The 16,055-nt window shown below is 38.3% G+C and overlaps 1 protein-coding gene across 9 annotated transcripts in view; it reads left to right on the top strand.

Annotated features, from left to right (window-relative positions):
• Positions 1 to 8,170: 8,170 nt before the first annotated feature.
• Positions 8,171 to 16,055, top strand: part of LOC121730839 (uncharacterized protein ZK1073.1) — a 43,711-nt gene continuing 35,826 nt past the window's right edge. For 2 of the 9 annotated variants that reach the window (XM_042120026.1, XM_042120024.1), the window contains exons 1-2: positions 11,670 to 11,837; positions 13,067 to 13,220. In XM_042120026.1, coding sequence (XP_041975960.1) covers positions 11,824 to 11,837; positions 13,067 to 13,220 — 168 coding nt within the window. In that variant the 5' untranslated portion in view covers positions 11,670 to 11,823. Of the gene's footprint in view, positions 8,319 to 11,660; positions 11,838 to 12,596; positions 13,272 to 16,055 lie in introns of those variants that run through there. The other 7 variants (XM_042120028.1, XM_042120027.1, XM_042120023.1 and 4 more) reach the window with 6 other exon arrangements.

The raw sequence follows: 16,055 nt of genomic DNA, 5'->3' as shown, positions 1-16,055 counted from the left end.
AGCTGCAAAAATACTTATAATAATTACTGAAAATGCTTGTGGATTAATAAAATAAAACAAGTTCACTAAAATAAATGCTTTTATTTCCTTCTGCGATTCGCTCGATACCATCTTTACGACTTTTGTCTGTCACTATTTTTAATTAGTGTAAGTACCTCATCAGTGCAAACACTATTTAAGTATTCTTTAAAAAGGTATCAATATTCACCTGTTTAAATTTTGTACGGTACGAAATGACTTTATATTTTAACTTTTTTAACATAGTTCAGTAACGCGACTGACGTTGAATCCCCCATCTGCTATACGGCTGACGGTGCATTTTTGGTTAAGCATGACCTCAATAATCATTCATAAAACTATAAACAGAAAAATATGACTCTTCCTGACATCTATTGGCGAATAATAATACTATTTTGTAAGCAACTAATTGTTTTAACGACCAGCAGATGGCGTTATTAAGTAACACGAAGTCAATGAGTGTTTGCTATACCGAGCAAAGCTCGGTCATCGGTAGGTACTAATTATTATTACTAACACAGTACTTAATTATGCTACTTATGTATTATAATATAATATTTTACTGTTTAGCTGGCGATCTGTCAGTTATTTTAATTAATATTATATTGTATCTGATTGCTGCTGTTTATTGCAGTTTATGTTACCAACTCTCAACGCATGAATAACCTTAAACTTCTAAATAAAAGATTAGCCGATTACACAGTCATTAGCACGCCGCGCCCGGCGTCTGAAGGTCAACTTTCGATAAAAATGCTTATAATAAAACATTACAAATGTAAACAAAACAGAAAATCCCTACAACTTAATAAAATAGAGTAAGAGCCTGCAATGGCCCGCGGAGCTTTGAAGAATCATAATATGATTCATTTTTCTAAAATCGCAAAATGCAACTCTGCTCGCAATTCATTTCTGTATTTTTGTACTGATTTGACATATTTTGTCAGTTTGACAGTTTTGACAATTCATTTGCTGAATTGATTGAGAGGAATTGCTAAATGTGACCATTTTAGCCCCGCAGACCTTCCTTAGTTAATTGTTTCGTAAAGCTGAAACTTGAAAGTTTACCTGTTTGTGGCCTTTACAGAGGTAAGAACGACCAGCAACTTAAGAGTTTCGGTCGCGGTTACTTGAGGAGGTAACCAGTTCTGAAGGTCTACCTGACCTTCCAGAAAGAGTAAAGCTCAATTTTATAGCTTATATTCCTCGCGGTAAGTGGAGGAATATTGTCTTCCAGTGCCGGACATTTATGACAGTTGCTTCCCACTGCTAGACACCCTTAAAGTCTGGCCATCGCAGGCTCTTGGTCCAAAAACTTTAAATCCCGGACCAAGGACATGCAGAAAATGCACAATTCACGCGCTGATAATATTTTTTTTTTATTTATTTATATTTATTTATTTAAATCAGGCTACGTAGGCCCATACAATATATACCTTAATGACTAACATACATAAAAATTATATAAACTTAACAACTACACATTATCACGAATTAACGGCGACGTGACGCGCGCTTCATTCCGGGGTCTCCCCCGGAACCTTCGGTAAACCACATCAGTCGGCCAGAATTCCTTTGCTTCAAAGGTCGGGAGAAGATGCGTCGGTACTCTCACCACAAAGGAACTGAAGTTGACCTTGTGGCGAGACTGCAGACGCTCGACCCTCAAGTGGATGTCTTCTTACTGATGTAGTCCACGACGTCTTCGACCTCCATGGACCAGTGCAGGCGGGATATGTACAGGGGCGTCGCGGGGACCTCGCTCCGCAGACGCAGCTCAGGTACATATGGCGCAGTGCCGCGATGGTTGCGGGCGGCGGGCTTCTTCTTCCTTCTCTCCACCAGTATGAAGCCCTCCTCATCGCACCTCCTGCTCTCGTCCTTGCCAGGTCGAGAAGACTTAGCCTTGCGGCTCTTCGTAGCCTTGCGGCTCTCCGTAGTCTTGCGACTCTCCGAAGCCTTACGGCTCTCATTTTCACCATTTTATGCGCCCGCGGGGAAGGCGCGGGGCGACCAGCAACAGTCACGTAGTTTTGCTGAGTCGCCTGTGGACTCGGCGTCAGCGCAACCGTTAGGGGAGCGCCGGCGGGGGCGGCAGCGGCGGTGTCCGTTGACCCGTCCGATAATGCTGACGGGCTAAACGTGATCGCTTGTGTGCCTCGGCGATGAGTGACGAAAGCGGCGTCAGGTGACCTACATAATGAATTATTACTTATTAGTTGTGATAATTAATTACGTAGATCACTAATGATAGCTTCTGACGCCTGCAATCTACCCCGAACTCCGGTCAGCTCCTCCTTCAGGAACCTGATGTCCTTCAGTAGGCTGACGACGTCGACGTGGTCCAACGTGACGGGCGGCAGCTTGTTTATTTTGTTGTCAGCTCTTTAGCCACAAAAGCCAGTACCTCATCTGGATCAGTCTGCTTCAGCAGGGAGATGATGTCCTGCACGCTCCTTTCGGTTCCGTCTCTTCGTCGCGACGGCATGTTCGCGCTCTGGCCGAACGTCTCATACAGCAGCTGCTTCCTCTTGCAAATCTCCTCACTGGTGAAGGAGGACTTGCATCTGCATGATACTGACCTCGTCCATGGTGTCGATGGCGTGCTGGATAAACGCCAGCAATTCGTTGGCCAGAAGCGCCATGGTCACGTGCAGCGGCAATGTGCCGCGCGATTCGCGAAAATATTAATTAAATAATATTTGCGGCGTGGGTAACGTGGAGCACGACCGTCCGCTAGCTCGACATTACACAAAATATCTCAGACCAAATCTTGCGGTCTATCTTAGCTAGTTTAATAGTTATAAGTAAGTACCTAATATTTTGATGTGTCGCATTTCATTAAAAAGTTAATATTTATCTCGTGCTATAATAATTAACCTTTTTTTATGAAGGGGAATTGCATTTTAATGAATGCGCCCTATACATCTACGTCTACAGCGCTCAAGAATTAGAAGCAATTAAGATGGCGGTTCCCTCGGGTTTCAGCCGGTTGTAACTCATTCCAGCCGGCTACAGGCTGTTCACAAAAAGTCTTGGCGACGTAAAATATATTGTTCCGTGCCAAAACGATGATTGCGGGGAAAAAAAACTTCTTATTTAAAAATGTGTGAATTGGGAAGATATAATATATTTTACTAGGTGTTGCCCGCGACTTCGTGCGCGTTAGTATAGTAGATCACGTCCCAAGTATTATTTATTGTACAAAAATATTCAATGTACAGCATTGACTTTCCTACGATTTTATTATATATAAGTAGATAGATGTTCCGCGCGGCTTCGCTTGCGTAATTTAGGAATTTCACGCGACCGTACATTTTTCCGCAAAAAATAGCCTATGTCCCTTAACATGGTCTATTCTTCATGTTTGCCAAATAACATAAAAATTGCTCCAGTAGTTCTTAAGAATCTTAAGATAATAAGCAATTTCATATAATTTCCGCCGTTTTTTCCGCATTCTCCTCTATTTCTTCGCTTCTATTAGTCGCAGAATAATAAAATATAGCCTATGGCCTTCCTCGATAAATAGGCTATCTAAAACTGAAAGAATTTTTCAAATCGGACCAGTAGTTTCAGAGATTAGCGCGTTCAAATAAGCCCTTTCAAATAATTTCCCCCCGTTTTTTCCACACTTTCCTCTATTTCTTTGCTCTCATTAGTCTAAGCGTGATAAAATATAGCTTATAACCTTCCTCAACAAATGGGCTATCTAACACTGAAAGATTTTTTTAAATCGGACCAGTAGTTCCTGAGATTAGCGCTTTCAAATAAGCCCTTTCAAATAATTTCCCCCGTTTTTTCCACATTTTCCAATATTTCTTCGCTTTTATTAGTCTTAGCGTGATAAAATATAGCCTATAGCTTTCCTCAATCAATGGGCTATCTAACACTGAAAGAATTTTTCAAATCGGACCAGTAGTTCTTGAGATTAGCGCGTTCAAATAAGCCCTTTCAAATAATTTTCCCCCGTTTTTTCCACATTTTCCTCTATTTCTTCGTTTCTATTAATCTTAGCGTGATAAAATATAGTCTATCTATAGCCTTCCACGATAAATGGGCTAACACTGAAAGAATTTTTCAAATCGGACCAGTAGTTCCTGAAATTAGCGCGTTCAAACAAACTAACAAACTCTGCAGAATTATAATATTAGTATAGATAAAATGATTGAACTTACAAAACCCCTATGTACCTACCTACCACTTATGTTGTACTTATTAATTATTCAAATAATTAATTCGTTTAATAATTATTTAATAACTCTGGGTGAAGCCAAACGAGCGGCAATTTGTGACTTTTGTGACTTTTGTGAGTCGTGCGTTGCAGAATTTCTGCCGCGGAAATATCTTTTCATACAAATCATGACTCACAACACAAAATTACACAGTGTGAATCAAACCGGACTTTTGTATGAAACTGAATGCAGCAGAATTCTGCCGAACCGAAATTCTGCGACTCACACCTCACAAATTACGATCGTTTATCTTCGCCTGAGTTAAAAAAGTAAAGAACGATTTAAGTATGTTAATTTGAATTTAACACTAATTTATTAAATTCATAAATCGTTCTCATGTTCAAGTTGAGATAAGTTAATAAAATCGGCGAAGTGCGAGTTGGCGAGTCCAACTCGCACTTTTGTTGTATGGGTGCTCCCCTTAAATATTAATTTTATTTTGTTTTTAGTATTTGTTGTGTATATCTGTTGCCGCTATAAAGCGGCAACAGATATACACAATCTGATAATTTTTTTAACTCTCTAGCTATTACCGTTCTTGAGTTACAGCCTGGCGACATACAGACGGACAGACGGACAGACAACGAAGTCTTAGTAATAGGGTCCCGTTTTTACCCTTTGGGTAGGTATGGAACCCTAAAAAAGAATGCATGAATGGTAAATATTCGGACCAACAATTTGCTATAATCCAGGTTGACCAAAGTGTACAAAATGTAGTTATATTATTATCCCCTTAGCAGTCTGTGGGTGCTATGGAGATAAGACGTGATAACCTGTAATGGGCTATGCTGTATGCATTTATTACCTTCTCAATAGATCGATGTATGAATGTGTGCGCTTTGACCCTTGTGCTCGTGAGCCCTTATCGACAGCGATTGGACATCTAAACAAAACGTACAGTATGACAATAAATACATTTTTACTATCTACACAAATGAAGCATAATAATATATTTATTTGTGTCTACGATACCCAAGATGGAGGTGTTAAGAATCACTTTAAGAAACAGTTGAGCGAGACAACTGGGCATTTTTTTTTTTCAATATTTACTAATAGCTTTAGGTTGGATCAATGTAAACATACTCGTATCACACTCGTATCTTCAAAATGTTCAAAGTCATGACTGCCCCGTATCCACTTCAAGTCTGATACGAGGCAGATGTGAGATGTTATGAAGAGCGCCTGCCAAGGTTCAGCTAGCAAACAAGACTAATCCATATCTTATGACTCATTATGTCATAACTCATAAGCTACAGGTAGGTAATCTACTCAATTAGTATAACAGTACCTGTAGTGCTAGCACGGCGACCAGCGGAAATGCGAAAGTATGGACAAACTGTGGAAATAAACTTAAGGTGCCGTTCCGATCTTTTTTCGTTCCGAAACATTCAATTAAAATGCCACTTTATGACACACTATAGTATACGTCATAATGTAGGATATTATTTGAATTTTTAGAACTATAGTCTGTCATAAAGTGGCTTTTTAATTGAATTATTCGGAACTAAAAAAGATCGGAACGGCACCTTAAGTTTATCTCCACAGTTTGTGACTATAGTCTGTCATAAAGTGGCATTTTAATTGAATTTTTCGGAACGAAAAAAGATCGGAACGGCACCTTAGGTTTATTTCCACAGTTTGTCCATACTTTCGCATTTCCGCTGGTCGCCGTGCTAGCACTACTGGTGATCAAGCTTTGCTCGGTATAGCAAACACTCATTGAATTCGTGTTACTTAATAACGCCATCTGCTGGAATGATGAAAATGATTCCTAGCTAGATCGATTTATGGCCCCCGAAACCCCCTATATACTAAATTTCATGAAAATCGTTGGAGCCGATTCCGACATTCCAATTATATATATATGTCGCAGGGAAAAGAGGATATCAGGAATTTCACGATATCCCTAGGGATATCACGACATCCCGGCAGATGCCGAATATTCTTCTTTATTACGTCTTCTTAGTAAAAATATCTAGTGATATGTCATTTCACATAACTAAATCTAGTGAAATGTCAGAAAAGCGGATACCGCCGAATAAAAATCGAGCCACACATTTTTCTCGCTCGCTCTAGTACCCACACGGGCACTAGTGGGAGTGCTGGCGCGGCTCGTCTAGCTATAGCGGTTCTTGAGATACAGCTTGGAGCCAGACAGACAGACGGAGCGACAGTTTTACCCTTTGGGTACGGAACCGTAAAAACTAATCGAAGATCTGGAGTACCTGGAGTACCTGTGTTTTCTAATCAGCGTCACCCTGATTAGAAAACACAAGAGCCTAACCAAACTATTAGAGATCGACATGCCTTTACAAAAAATATTCAACTTGGTGGGCCGCTTCATTCGACGTCAAAAATAAAAGGTCTGAAGCATCTGATGAAGAACCCTCAGCTGGTTTTCAGAGATATGGTGATGTCCCCTCAGATCTGCTATGTTTGCATTACACATGACGTGATAATAATAATAATAACTTCCACACCGGTTTCAGCGACGGTGGCTGGTTTCATTGAAACCACGCCAGTTACGCAGGAGAAATTTTATAGTGCCCAAGTGTGTGCGCAGTACACAAGAGCAAGTATATCTTCCTATACTTGCATAACCCAGTGGGACGGAAGACCGACACGACTGGCGAGAGATCAGGCGCAGGACCGACTTTTTACATGCCCATCCGACGCATGGATCATCTAACATCATACTTGTTAGAGTAAGATGTTAGATGATCCTATCAAAGTACCCGTGTGGGTACTAGAGCGAGCGAGAGAAATGCGTGGCTTGATTTTTTTTCGGCGGTCTCCGCTTTTCTGACATTTCACTAGATTTAGTTTAGTGAAAAGACATATCACTAGATATTTTTAGTAAGAAGACGTAATAAACAAGAATATTAGGCATCTGCCGGAATGTCGTGATATCCCTAGGGATATCGTGAAATTCCTGATAACCTCTTTTCCCTGCGACATATATAATATACAAGAATTGCTCGTTTAAAGATATAAGATAAGATAAAAACCCACTCAGTGAATTAAGAATTATGAACCTATCTAACAATTTCCTAGGCTAAAAACATCTTGAAGAGTGATACGTCAACAAGAAACCCTTATAGTTTCCGTCTGTCTGTCCGTCTGTCTGTCTGTCCGTCCGCGGTATGGCTCATAGACCTACAAAGCTGTAGTTTGAATGCACATAATATTATATTATGCCGACAAAATGGGATATAAAATCTTAAAAAATGTAGGATTCTTAAAAAATTGAGGATTCTTAGGAATCTTAAAAAAATTGAAAAATGGTACCTCCCCTGCACATCAAGCGGGGATGATTTTTTAATTTCCTGAATTTAGAAGGAAAACTATCACGGCTAGAAGTTATTGGGTAATACTCGATGAACTAAACATTTTTTAGTTCGGCGAATTATAAAGGAATTTTTCGTCCAAATTCCTTTCAACGGAACTGAGATGATGTTTTTAGTAAAATACGATAAAACACGATAACGTGTTTTACACTACTAACAACATCGTCTCAGTTCCGAATGTACATTCATTGCCATACAAAATTTTTCAAAAACTAGCGGTACTACGGAACCCTATATTGCGCGTGGTCCGACACGCACTTGGCTGGTATTATATAATATAATTATATCCTTGTATATAATTTAAGATTTACAATTTTACCTAATTTATGCTTTGTCCTTAGAGATCACATTAGATATTACCTAAACCAGCCTTTAAAGTTTAGGCACTGGGTATAAATAACCATTTACAAAATGCAAAGTTGCAACTCCAACAAAAACTTTGAAAAATCAATTTTTCTACCTTTAAAAAAACAATTAATTTTTAGGTGACATGCGAAACAGGATCAGCCTGTAGACAGATGAAGTTAACTAGCTCGTATCAAAACATCGCCCATACTGTTGTCACGGCTCCCGCGGACTCAACCTCTTGTTATTTATTTCATATTTTTATTTATTTATATATTTTGATTTTATTTCATTTTAAAAGTGTTATAATTGTGACAGAATGCCGTATTTATGTGGAATGGCTGACTTCTTCCATCGTACCAGGCCCATAGTCGAAAAGGTGGGTAGTCTTCAATTTTCAATTTTTTTTTTGTTTTTACGAATCTTTGTATTGGTGAGTAATTAAGATTATAGTTTTTAATGTATTGTCTTGTGTAGATTATATTTTATATAACTTGATATAATGGCTATGAAGCTACAACACTGGATTAATGGACCAAACGATGGACGTGGATTTAATAGGACTTGGCAAAAGATAGTCATAGAAATAATTAGCCGATCATAATATTATTATTGTATTGCATTTTGTAGTTATGTTGCATCCACAAACCGAAACAATGGTTTGATCGTAGGCTTTAAGATAAATAACCTAACCCTACAATTAAAATTATTAAAACCGGCCAAGTGCGTGTCGAGCCACGCGCAATATAGGGTTCCGTAGTACCGCTAGTTTTTTTAAATTTTTGTATGGTCAATGAATGTACTATCAGAGAAGTTGATTCCTATGCAAATCGGGGACCTAAGTAGTTTGGTTGCGTTACGTCAAACCCAGCTGACAGATCACAATTAACATTGAATTGACATATTCGTCCAAATAACGTTAGTCTGTCAATTGCATAGGAATCAACTTCCTCGATGGTACATTTATAACGTGTTTCACTACTAACAACATCATTTCAGTTACTTTTAAAGAAATTTGAACGAAAAGTTCCTTTATAAGTACTTCGCCGAATACATTTTTTTAGTTGATCGACTATTACTCAATAACTTATGAAGTCTTCTTAGCCGTGATAGTTTTCCTGTTAAAAGCATATTTCCTACTCCCATGAATTTTTTCACATTTCCAGAAGCAACCGTTTAGCATTTTCAAAATGTGGGATTTGTGAACGCATTGGATTGTTTGACAGTCAGTAGATGTATAATTGTATATTGTATAACGTCAACGTATTGAATGAAGTTATTTTATTTCGAATGAATTAATGTATGATCTTAATCGTATTACGATTATGCTTATTATTAGATTAAATCTTAAGTATACGTACAATTTTTTTGTAACAATGAGAAAAAAATTACGTGAGATTTGACGAGACCCCCCCCCTCTCTCCAATGTAAGATTAGATGAGATTTGACTCGAATTCAAATCTCGATTCGAGTGCATTCAGTGATATTTAATGATGATTTAACTTCAATTTAATGAAGAATTTGACAGATAATGTATTGGTCAAAGTCTTCATATTTTAATTACATTTAATTATTAATGTTCGTCTCTGAATGCGGCAGTTAGGCTATTCTCATAAAGTATTCTATTTCCTGGGACGAAACTTCAAATGAAATGTGCCCAAAGATATTATAGTTGTAGTATATTTTTTTGAATGTGTCATATTTAAATAATGTTTGTGGTGGGTGTATTAAAACTTTAATGTAATGTAGGTTAAACGTGCCGCTTTTACAAATGAATTTTCACGTTCAAAAATAACAAAAGTTTATTTTTGTTCGATTGTAGTCGGGACGTTTCTGTGACGTTGTTTAGTTTGGTAGTCGTATAATATATTGGTCAAAACAAAACCACAAATCAACGGGAAACTCTGTTGGCGCTCTAAATGTTGGTATATTCGTGCAAAACTAAATAGGAAGTTGAATAAATTTTGCTAAAATAGTTAGAGATGTGTAGTAAGTACTTATCTTATACCTTTAAACAAGCAATTCTTGTATATAAATATATACTTAATTGGAATCTCGGAATCGGCTCCAACGATTTTCATGAAATTTAGTATATAGGGGGTTTCGGGGGCGATAAATCGATCTAACTTGGAATCATATTTAGAAAATGTCATTTTATTCGTGTTTTATCGAATACGGAGCAAAGCTCGGTCAAACAGCTATTTGAAAATTAAATGTGTATGTGTGTATATAACCATCATATGTCTATAGATTAGTAACGTATTTCATACATACATTATCTATATATATATAAATGGATTTTCAAATGTGTTAGTCGCGCTAAAACTCGAAAACGCCTGGACGGATTGGGCTGATTTTAGTCTTGAAATATTCGTAGAAGTCCAGGAAAGGTTTTAAAGTGACACGAAGTTCACCGGGACAGCTAGTTTTAATTAATAATGAAGTAGGGAATACGAAAAGACTTAATAATAGAAACGCGGCGTCAATCCGTCTGCATGGTGTAAGGTGTTGTTACTCATACAAAATAATGTTAATGCTATGGGCATACCGACAGAAAAATGTTTGTCGGCTATCACCAAGTGTACCTACCGTCTAGCGATGGCTTATTTTAGATTATAAAAATAGGCCTTCGTCATAATTTACCATGCTAGATTCTTGGTGCCATAAGGCAGAGGCACTCTGCCTCCAGCAACTTGTTAAGTTACATTATCATGCAAGAATAGGATACACAGTGTAAGCAGCTGACGTGACAATAGGCAGCTACTGTGCCTGTGTACTCGCATGAGAGCAGCTCGACTCGCCTTCCTGGGTTACACCATGCAAGCTGCTTACGTCGCAGTGGACATTTACTGACCCGGTGAATTCGTGCACGTAGCACCTCAGTAACTGACTCTGACCAGCCAGAGCTGACCAGCTCCAGACCAGCTGAGGCCAGCTCGCATGTCAGGTAGCACCGTCATGTAACCCAGGTATACAGCAAGACGCGAGGCGCGAGTGAGTGTAACAAGCCCACAGGGAAAAACCATCATGATTTATTAATTCATGACCCTTCATCCAATGTATTAAAAGGTTTGTTTGTTTGTTTATTTAGCGACAGGTAGACCCAGCACCACTCAGCCAGATAATGGCATAATTGTCGGTTATTGGCACGAGGCGGACAGCGTTTGGCAGGGTTCAACCACTTCGCAATGTTTTCTGAAAACACTTTTATTTTTAAATATTAATGCCGTTGGAATCTTGTCAAGTTGATCACAATCAGCTCGTTAGAGAGATCGGTATGGGGAGATAAGATTATGCTTACTGCCAAGAGTCAACACGTAGCTTAGCCTAGAAAACCTTACCGTCTTATCAAGACCTGAGACCCCGTCGCGCGTTTTAAGTGTATGGGTAAGGGACATATGATATGATATGATATGTACGATGGTACCGAACGATTTAAACGAACTACTTTCTTAAATTTTCAAATAAAATAAACTGAGGCGTATGGTCGTTTGATTCTGAAACCAAAATCGTTTTTTAATTGCTTTTGAGCTCATCCCAAAAATCCCCATAAAAACAAACAGTGCGACATGCGATCTTCACGATAATAATCCTCGAGGCTCAGGTAGTATAAACTGCATTAAAAACCCGTAAAAACACAGCTGTCGCATAAAAATACACCGAAAGCATCGCGACAATGAAAGTGTTGTATTAATAGATAAATAAATTAAACGGCGCGTCGCGTCGGATGGTCCAGTTTTAAATGTCAGTTAAATACGTGCCGTCGGGCCCAGTCACACGGCGAGTGCAGACGGAGTCGCGTGTTTCTATAGTTCAGTATTGTTCACTGATTCCGCGGGACTTACGGACGATGTGTGTGTGAAGTCTCTTTGAAGTCGGTTAAAATGGAAAGGAAAAGGTGACAACACGGTCCATCTGTCTTCATTGTTCTATGTTGTGTGTTAACAATATTCTTGTTGATACCCTAATATTAGGACGAATTATTGTCATGATATTACTGGCGCTAAAAATTACGTGTGGTGATTTGAAATAATGTTCCAAGCTAGGTATTGAAATAGAAAAAATAAAAAAAAACAAGATAGGATTTTTTTAGCGTTATTTAAGAAAAACTATGAAAAAAAATGTTAAATTATACCAATTAGGTATATAAATACCAGTAATACCTAACAAATCAAAATTGTAATAATAATATAAACTGATTTAGGTAGGTAATAAGAAAATGTTAAGAAGCTTTTCTTGAAAGCTTTAATCCCGTCCGCCCTCAGACAGGCCTGTCAGGAAATGTGTACTTAATATTAAAAACAAACTGTATTTAATATTAAGTACACATTTCCAAATTATTTTCCAGAATTGTATAATGTATAAATGTAACAATACCGTAACTTTAGTTAAAGCTTTTCCGATGTAGCTGCTCTCATAATTAAAACCTGAAAAATAGAAAATGGTATGTAGATACAATTAAATATCAAAAACATCAATAGTACATAAAATTACACAGTTATAGTATAAACACTCTAAAGTGTTCTGAGCAAAGTCCAAACCAAAGTGGCACTAAAATTTGACTAAAGCTCTTTTGATCACCAAAAAAATCTTTAAGCTGAGTTCATAATTTTTATCATGTTCCAAAATATATTTTAATGAAACAACAAAGCAACATTGGTTTTATCCATTCGGCCATACGGCCAGTCGTGAGGTTGTATTGTGTGACGTCACAAATCATACCACCACCGTTTGTGACATCACAGCCAACATTAACAATGCTTCCCACCATTTATGTCACTACGGTGTATAATGCTGAAATCACCACCAGCTAATTAATTCATTGGTTGTGGCTGTTTGATCACATTTACAAGTAATTATTATTTTAGGGTTATTATCACCTAAATTATCTGTAATCGCCATCTGCGACGCCATCACCATCCGTACCACCACCATCAATTGTGACGTTATTACCATTTGTATTACCGTCGCCAATTGTGTCGCAATCACCATCTGTGACGCCATCACCGTTCGTGACGTCATCACCATCTGTGACACTATCACCACCTGTGACGTTACCATCTGTGACGTCACCAATTCTGTGCCATCACCGCCTCGGCGATCTGTCTAACTAACGCGTGTGCTAAGAGCGAGAATGTTCCGCCCGAGCCTGCTGCGCGGGCGCAGCGTGGACTCAGAACCGATGGAACTCGACAGGAGCCGGCGCGCGTCGCTGAGCGCGGAGCAGCGGCGGCGGCTGAGCATGATCCGCTCGGCCAGCATCCCGCAGCCGCTGACGCCGGTGAGCCACATTTACCATTTGGTCCCCTGCCCGAGAAACTGTTGTCATCAGGTACATATGTGTGGCGCGTGCTATGCTAACAGTCGGGGCCGGCACAGCTTTTTCACACGAGTTTTTACCCGACTTGCTGGGTATCGCTTTGCAAAGAAGTCGATTAATTATTGGTAGCATACTATACTCACAGAAGTAAATTATTGGGAGTATACCTACTACAGTTTTCTTCGGCACAATGGCTTTGACACTCTCGAATACTTTTAGTAATTCTGGGAAATGATTTGTAAAATTGTTGGGTTTTCTTTTTATTTATTATCCTTTCGAATAGGTTCTATCCTACGTGAATCGTGATCATTTATGATCACCCTGCAATGGTGTTGTTTTTGCTATGATGTGCTGTGTACAATATTTTACAGCTAAGAGTAGCCGAAATTAGAAAATATTTAAAGAAACTCTCTGAAACGAGGCTTTGCTTTCTTAACTTTGAAAATCGATTGAAGCTCTCTGGTGCTGCTTTAATTAGTTTTAAAGAAGTGGATAATTGCTTCAAATTTTCAGATTCCATTATAAAACAATTATTGAACATCCTCCTTCTCATATCCTTAATCCCCCCTTGTCATGCCATCCCGTACGGCAATTTCCTTCAGCTAAATTCTTTATTCTACTGTATGTATGTCCCTATTTTGGTCTTTTCAGTCTTCTGTTTTCGCCGGCCCTGATCGTGTATCACTATCATGACACATTGTCCTGCTCCTCGCGACCTAACACTGTGTTTGTGTGGTTTTGTGTTCGTCTGTGTTTTTATGTATCTATAGCGAATGGTTTTATTAAAAAACACTCTTTTATGCCAGTTTTTAAGCAAGGTATTTTTAAGTAGACATAGTTACCACCGTAGTTCGCTATGTACGGTACGGCTTGATCATAGTATGACCATATAAGGAATGCGTTTTGTCTACATAGACTTTAGACTGTATGGTAATGGACATCATAGTATTTCCTCCTTCAATACTAGCATGAATATACTCGTAGATGATAGCAAGGTATACCTACTGAAACACGTTACATATTTGCAATATGAATCGAATCTGTATACAGAATATTAGATAATAATTAGCTATTTTTGTTTATGTACTTATCAAGAATCAGCCTTGGAATGTCAGTTTGTTCTTGGCCGCGGTAAGTAGGGTAATCTACTAATGCCCGAAACCTTACAGTAATAGGATGCTACCAAATGTACGTACGGCTTCCTATAGAATATAGATTATATGTATTCTCAGTACTCAGATTACTGGAGGTGATAACTGATAGGTATCTTTTGACCTCCAGCACATAGTGTAATCTAATTGATGTAACATAGTAACGTTAGTTTTGAACTTTACTTAGGGGACATACTCCAACTAAATGACCGATATGAATTGATACGGACATAAGGAGGGAGTTCATACTACTACGTTGCGGCCTGTGGGTCATTGAGGGAGTGGCAGAGCTTAGGGTTTTAACATGCTAAATCTTCTTCTTGTCTCCACAGTAAAGATATCCTTAACGAAGTGGGTGGTCTCAGCATATTATATACCAATATACTTCTGTCTACAATAATATTATAATCAGAATGCAAGAAAGGAAGATAGAAGGAGAACTATAGATTAAAAAATTAAAAAAAGTTGTCACTTACTTTTTTAGGTTATGAACCACTATGCTTTACTTAGAAGTATGTGACACATTTTTAACATATTTTTAAAATAAAAATCTTTATTGAAGACAAAATTCTTTTTCTATATTCTATTCTAGACCGCCAAACTGCACAGCAGTTTGTCGGCGGACTTCGCGCTTATTGAATTCAGAATAGACACTATCTTTAGGTATGTCTCCTATTCCTTTATACCTATAAATCTATAAACATCAAATATCTTATCATTACTGAGGTTATCCATTAAGTTAAAGGTCATACAAAGTCTAGCCTATCTGCTTGTATTTAGACTATGACTACACTGACCGCTTAGAGAGCTTTAAAGGTCCCGATGGCCTATAAAGGATATTCTATTTTTACTTGACGCCGCGAGGTTTTTTTTTTTAATATGAAATATTGTATCAAATGAGGCTTGTTACTTTTGAATTTGAAACCTATCAAGTATCAATAGATTGTTGTTATAAAGTGTAGTGTTTTTAGGGTTCCGTACCCAGAGGGTAAAAACGGGACCCTATTACTAATAGCTCTTTTATAACTGTAAAGTCATAAAAGTCAATCATTAAATTAATATGAATACTATAACTTTATATTATACTTTATTGCCAAATTTTCTATTCCGTGTAGTTAGTCTTTCAACTCGTTACGAAGTTGGCGCTAGTCGGCGGGGCGATCAGTCAAACAAGCTGAGAATAACGGCTCTGTAAATAAATACCATGTACAAACAGTCGTTACTCACACGTAGATCAGGAAAAATATTGGTGATTTTCTTTCGCACTCTGTTCTACGCTGGCACAAAACTCAATACTAAAGAAGCCAAAGCGAAGCCAGCCTTTGAGTGGGAGTTGGCTACTTTCTTGAAGTTTAGTCAGGTTTTGAGGCTTTAGTAGTACCTCCATCGTGGGTATCACAGACACAGTAGATTTTCAATTGTTATGTTGGGGATTGATGGGTTTAATGACTAGTCCAGAAAACCGCCGAAAATACTATGGGGGTTGCATTTGAATTACGCATTATTGGGAGGGTGCGGGAGAGGAGGGGGACGGGAGGGAGGCGAGGGGGGACCCCCCTAACCCCTCCCTAAAGTTAGGAAATCAGTAGTTACCACGAAAAATTTTTTTTTAGTTTTTTAGGTTATGTTCAATAAAACAACCAAA

Source organism: Aricia agestis, chromosome 10, assembly GCF_905147365.1.
Source record: "Aricia agestis chromosome 10, ilAriAges1.1, whole genome shotgun sequence".
NCBI lineage: Eukaryota > Metazoa > Arthropoda > Insecta > Lepidoptera > Lycaenidae > Aricia > Aricia agestis.
This window is presented reverse-complemented; position numbering and strand designations above follow the sequence as displayed.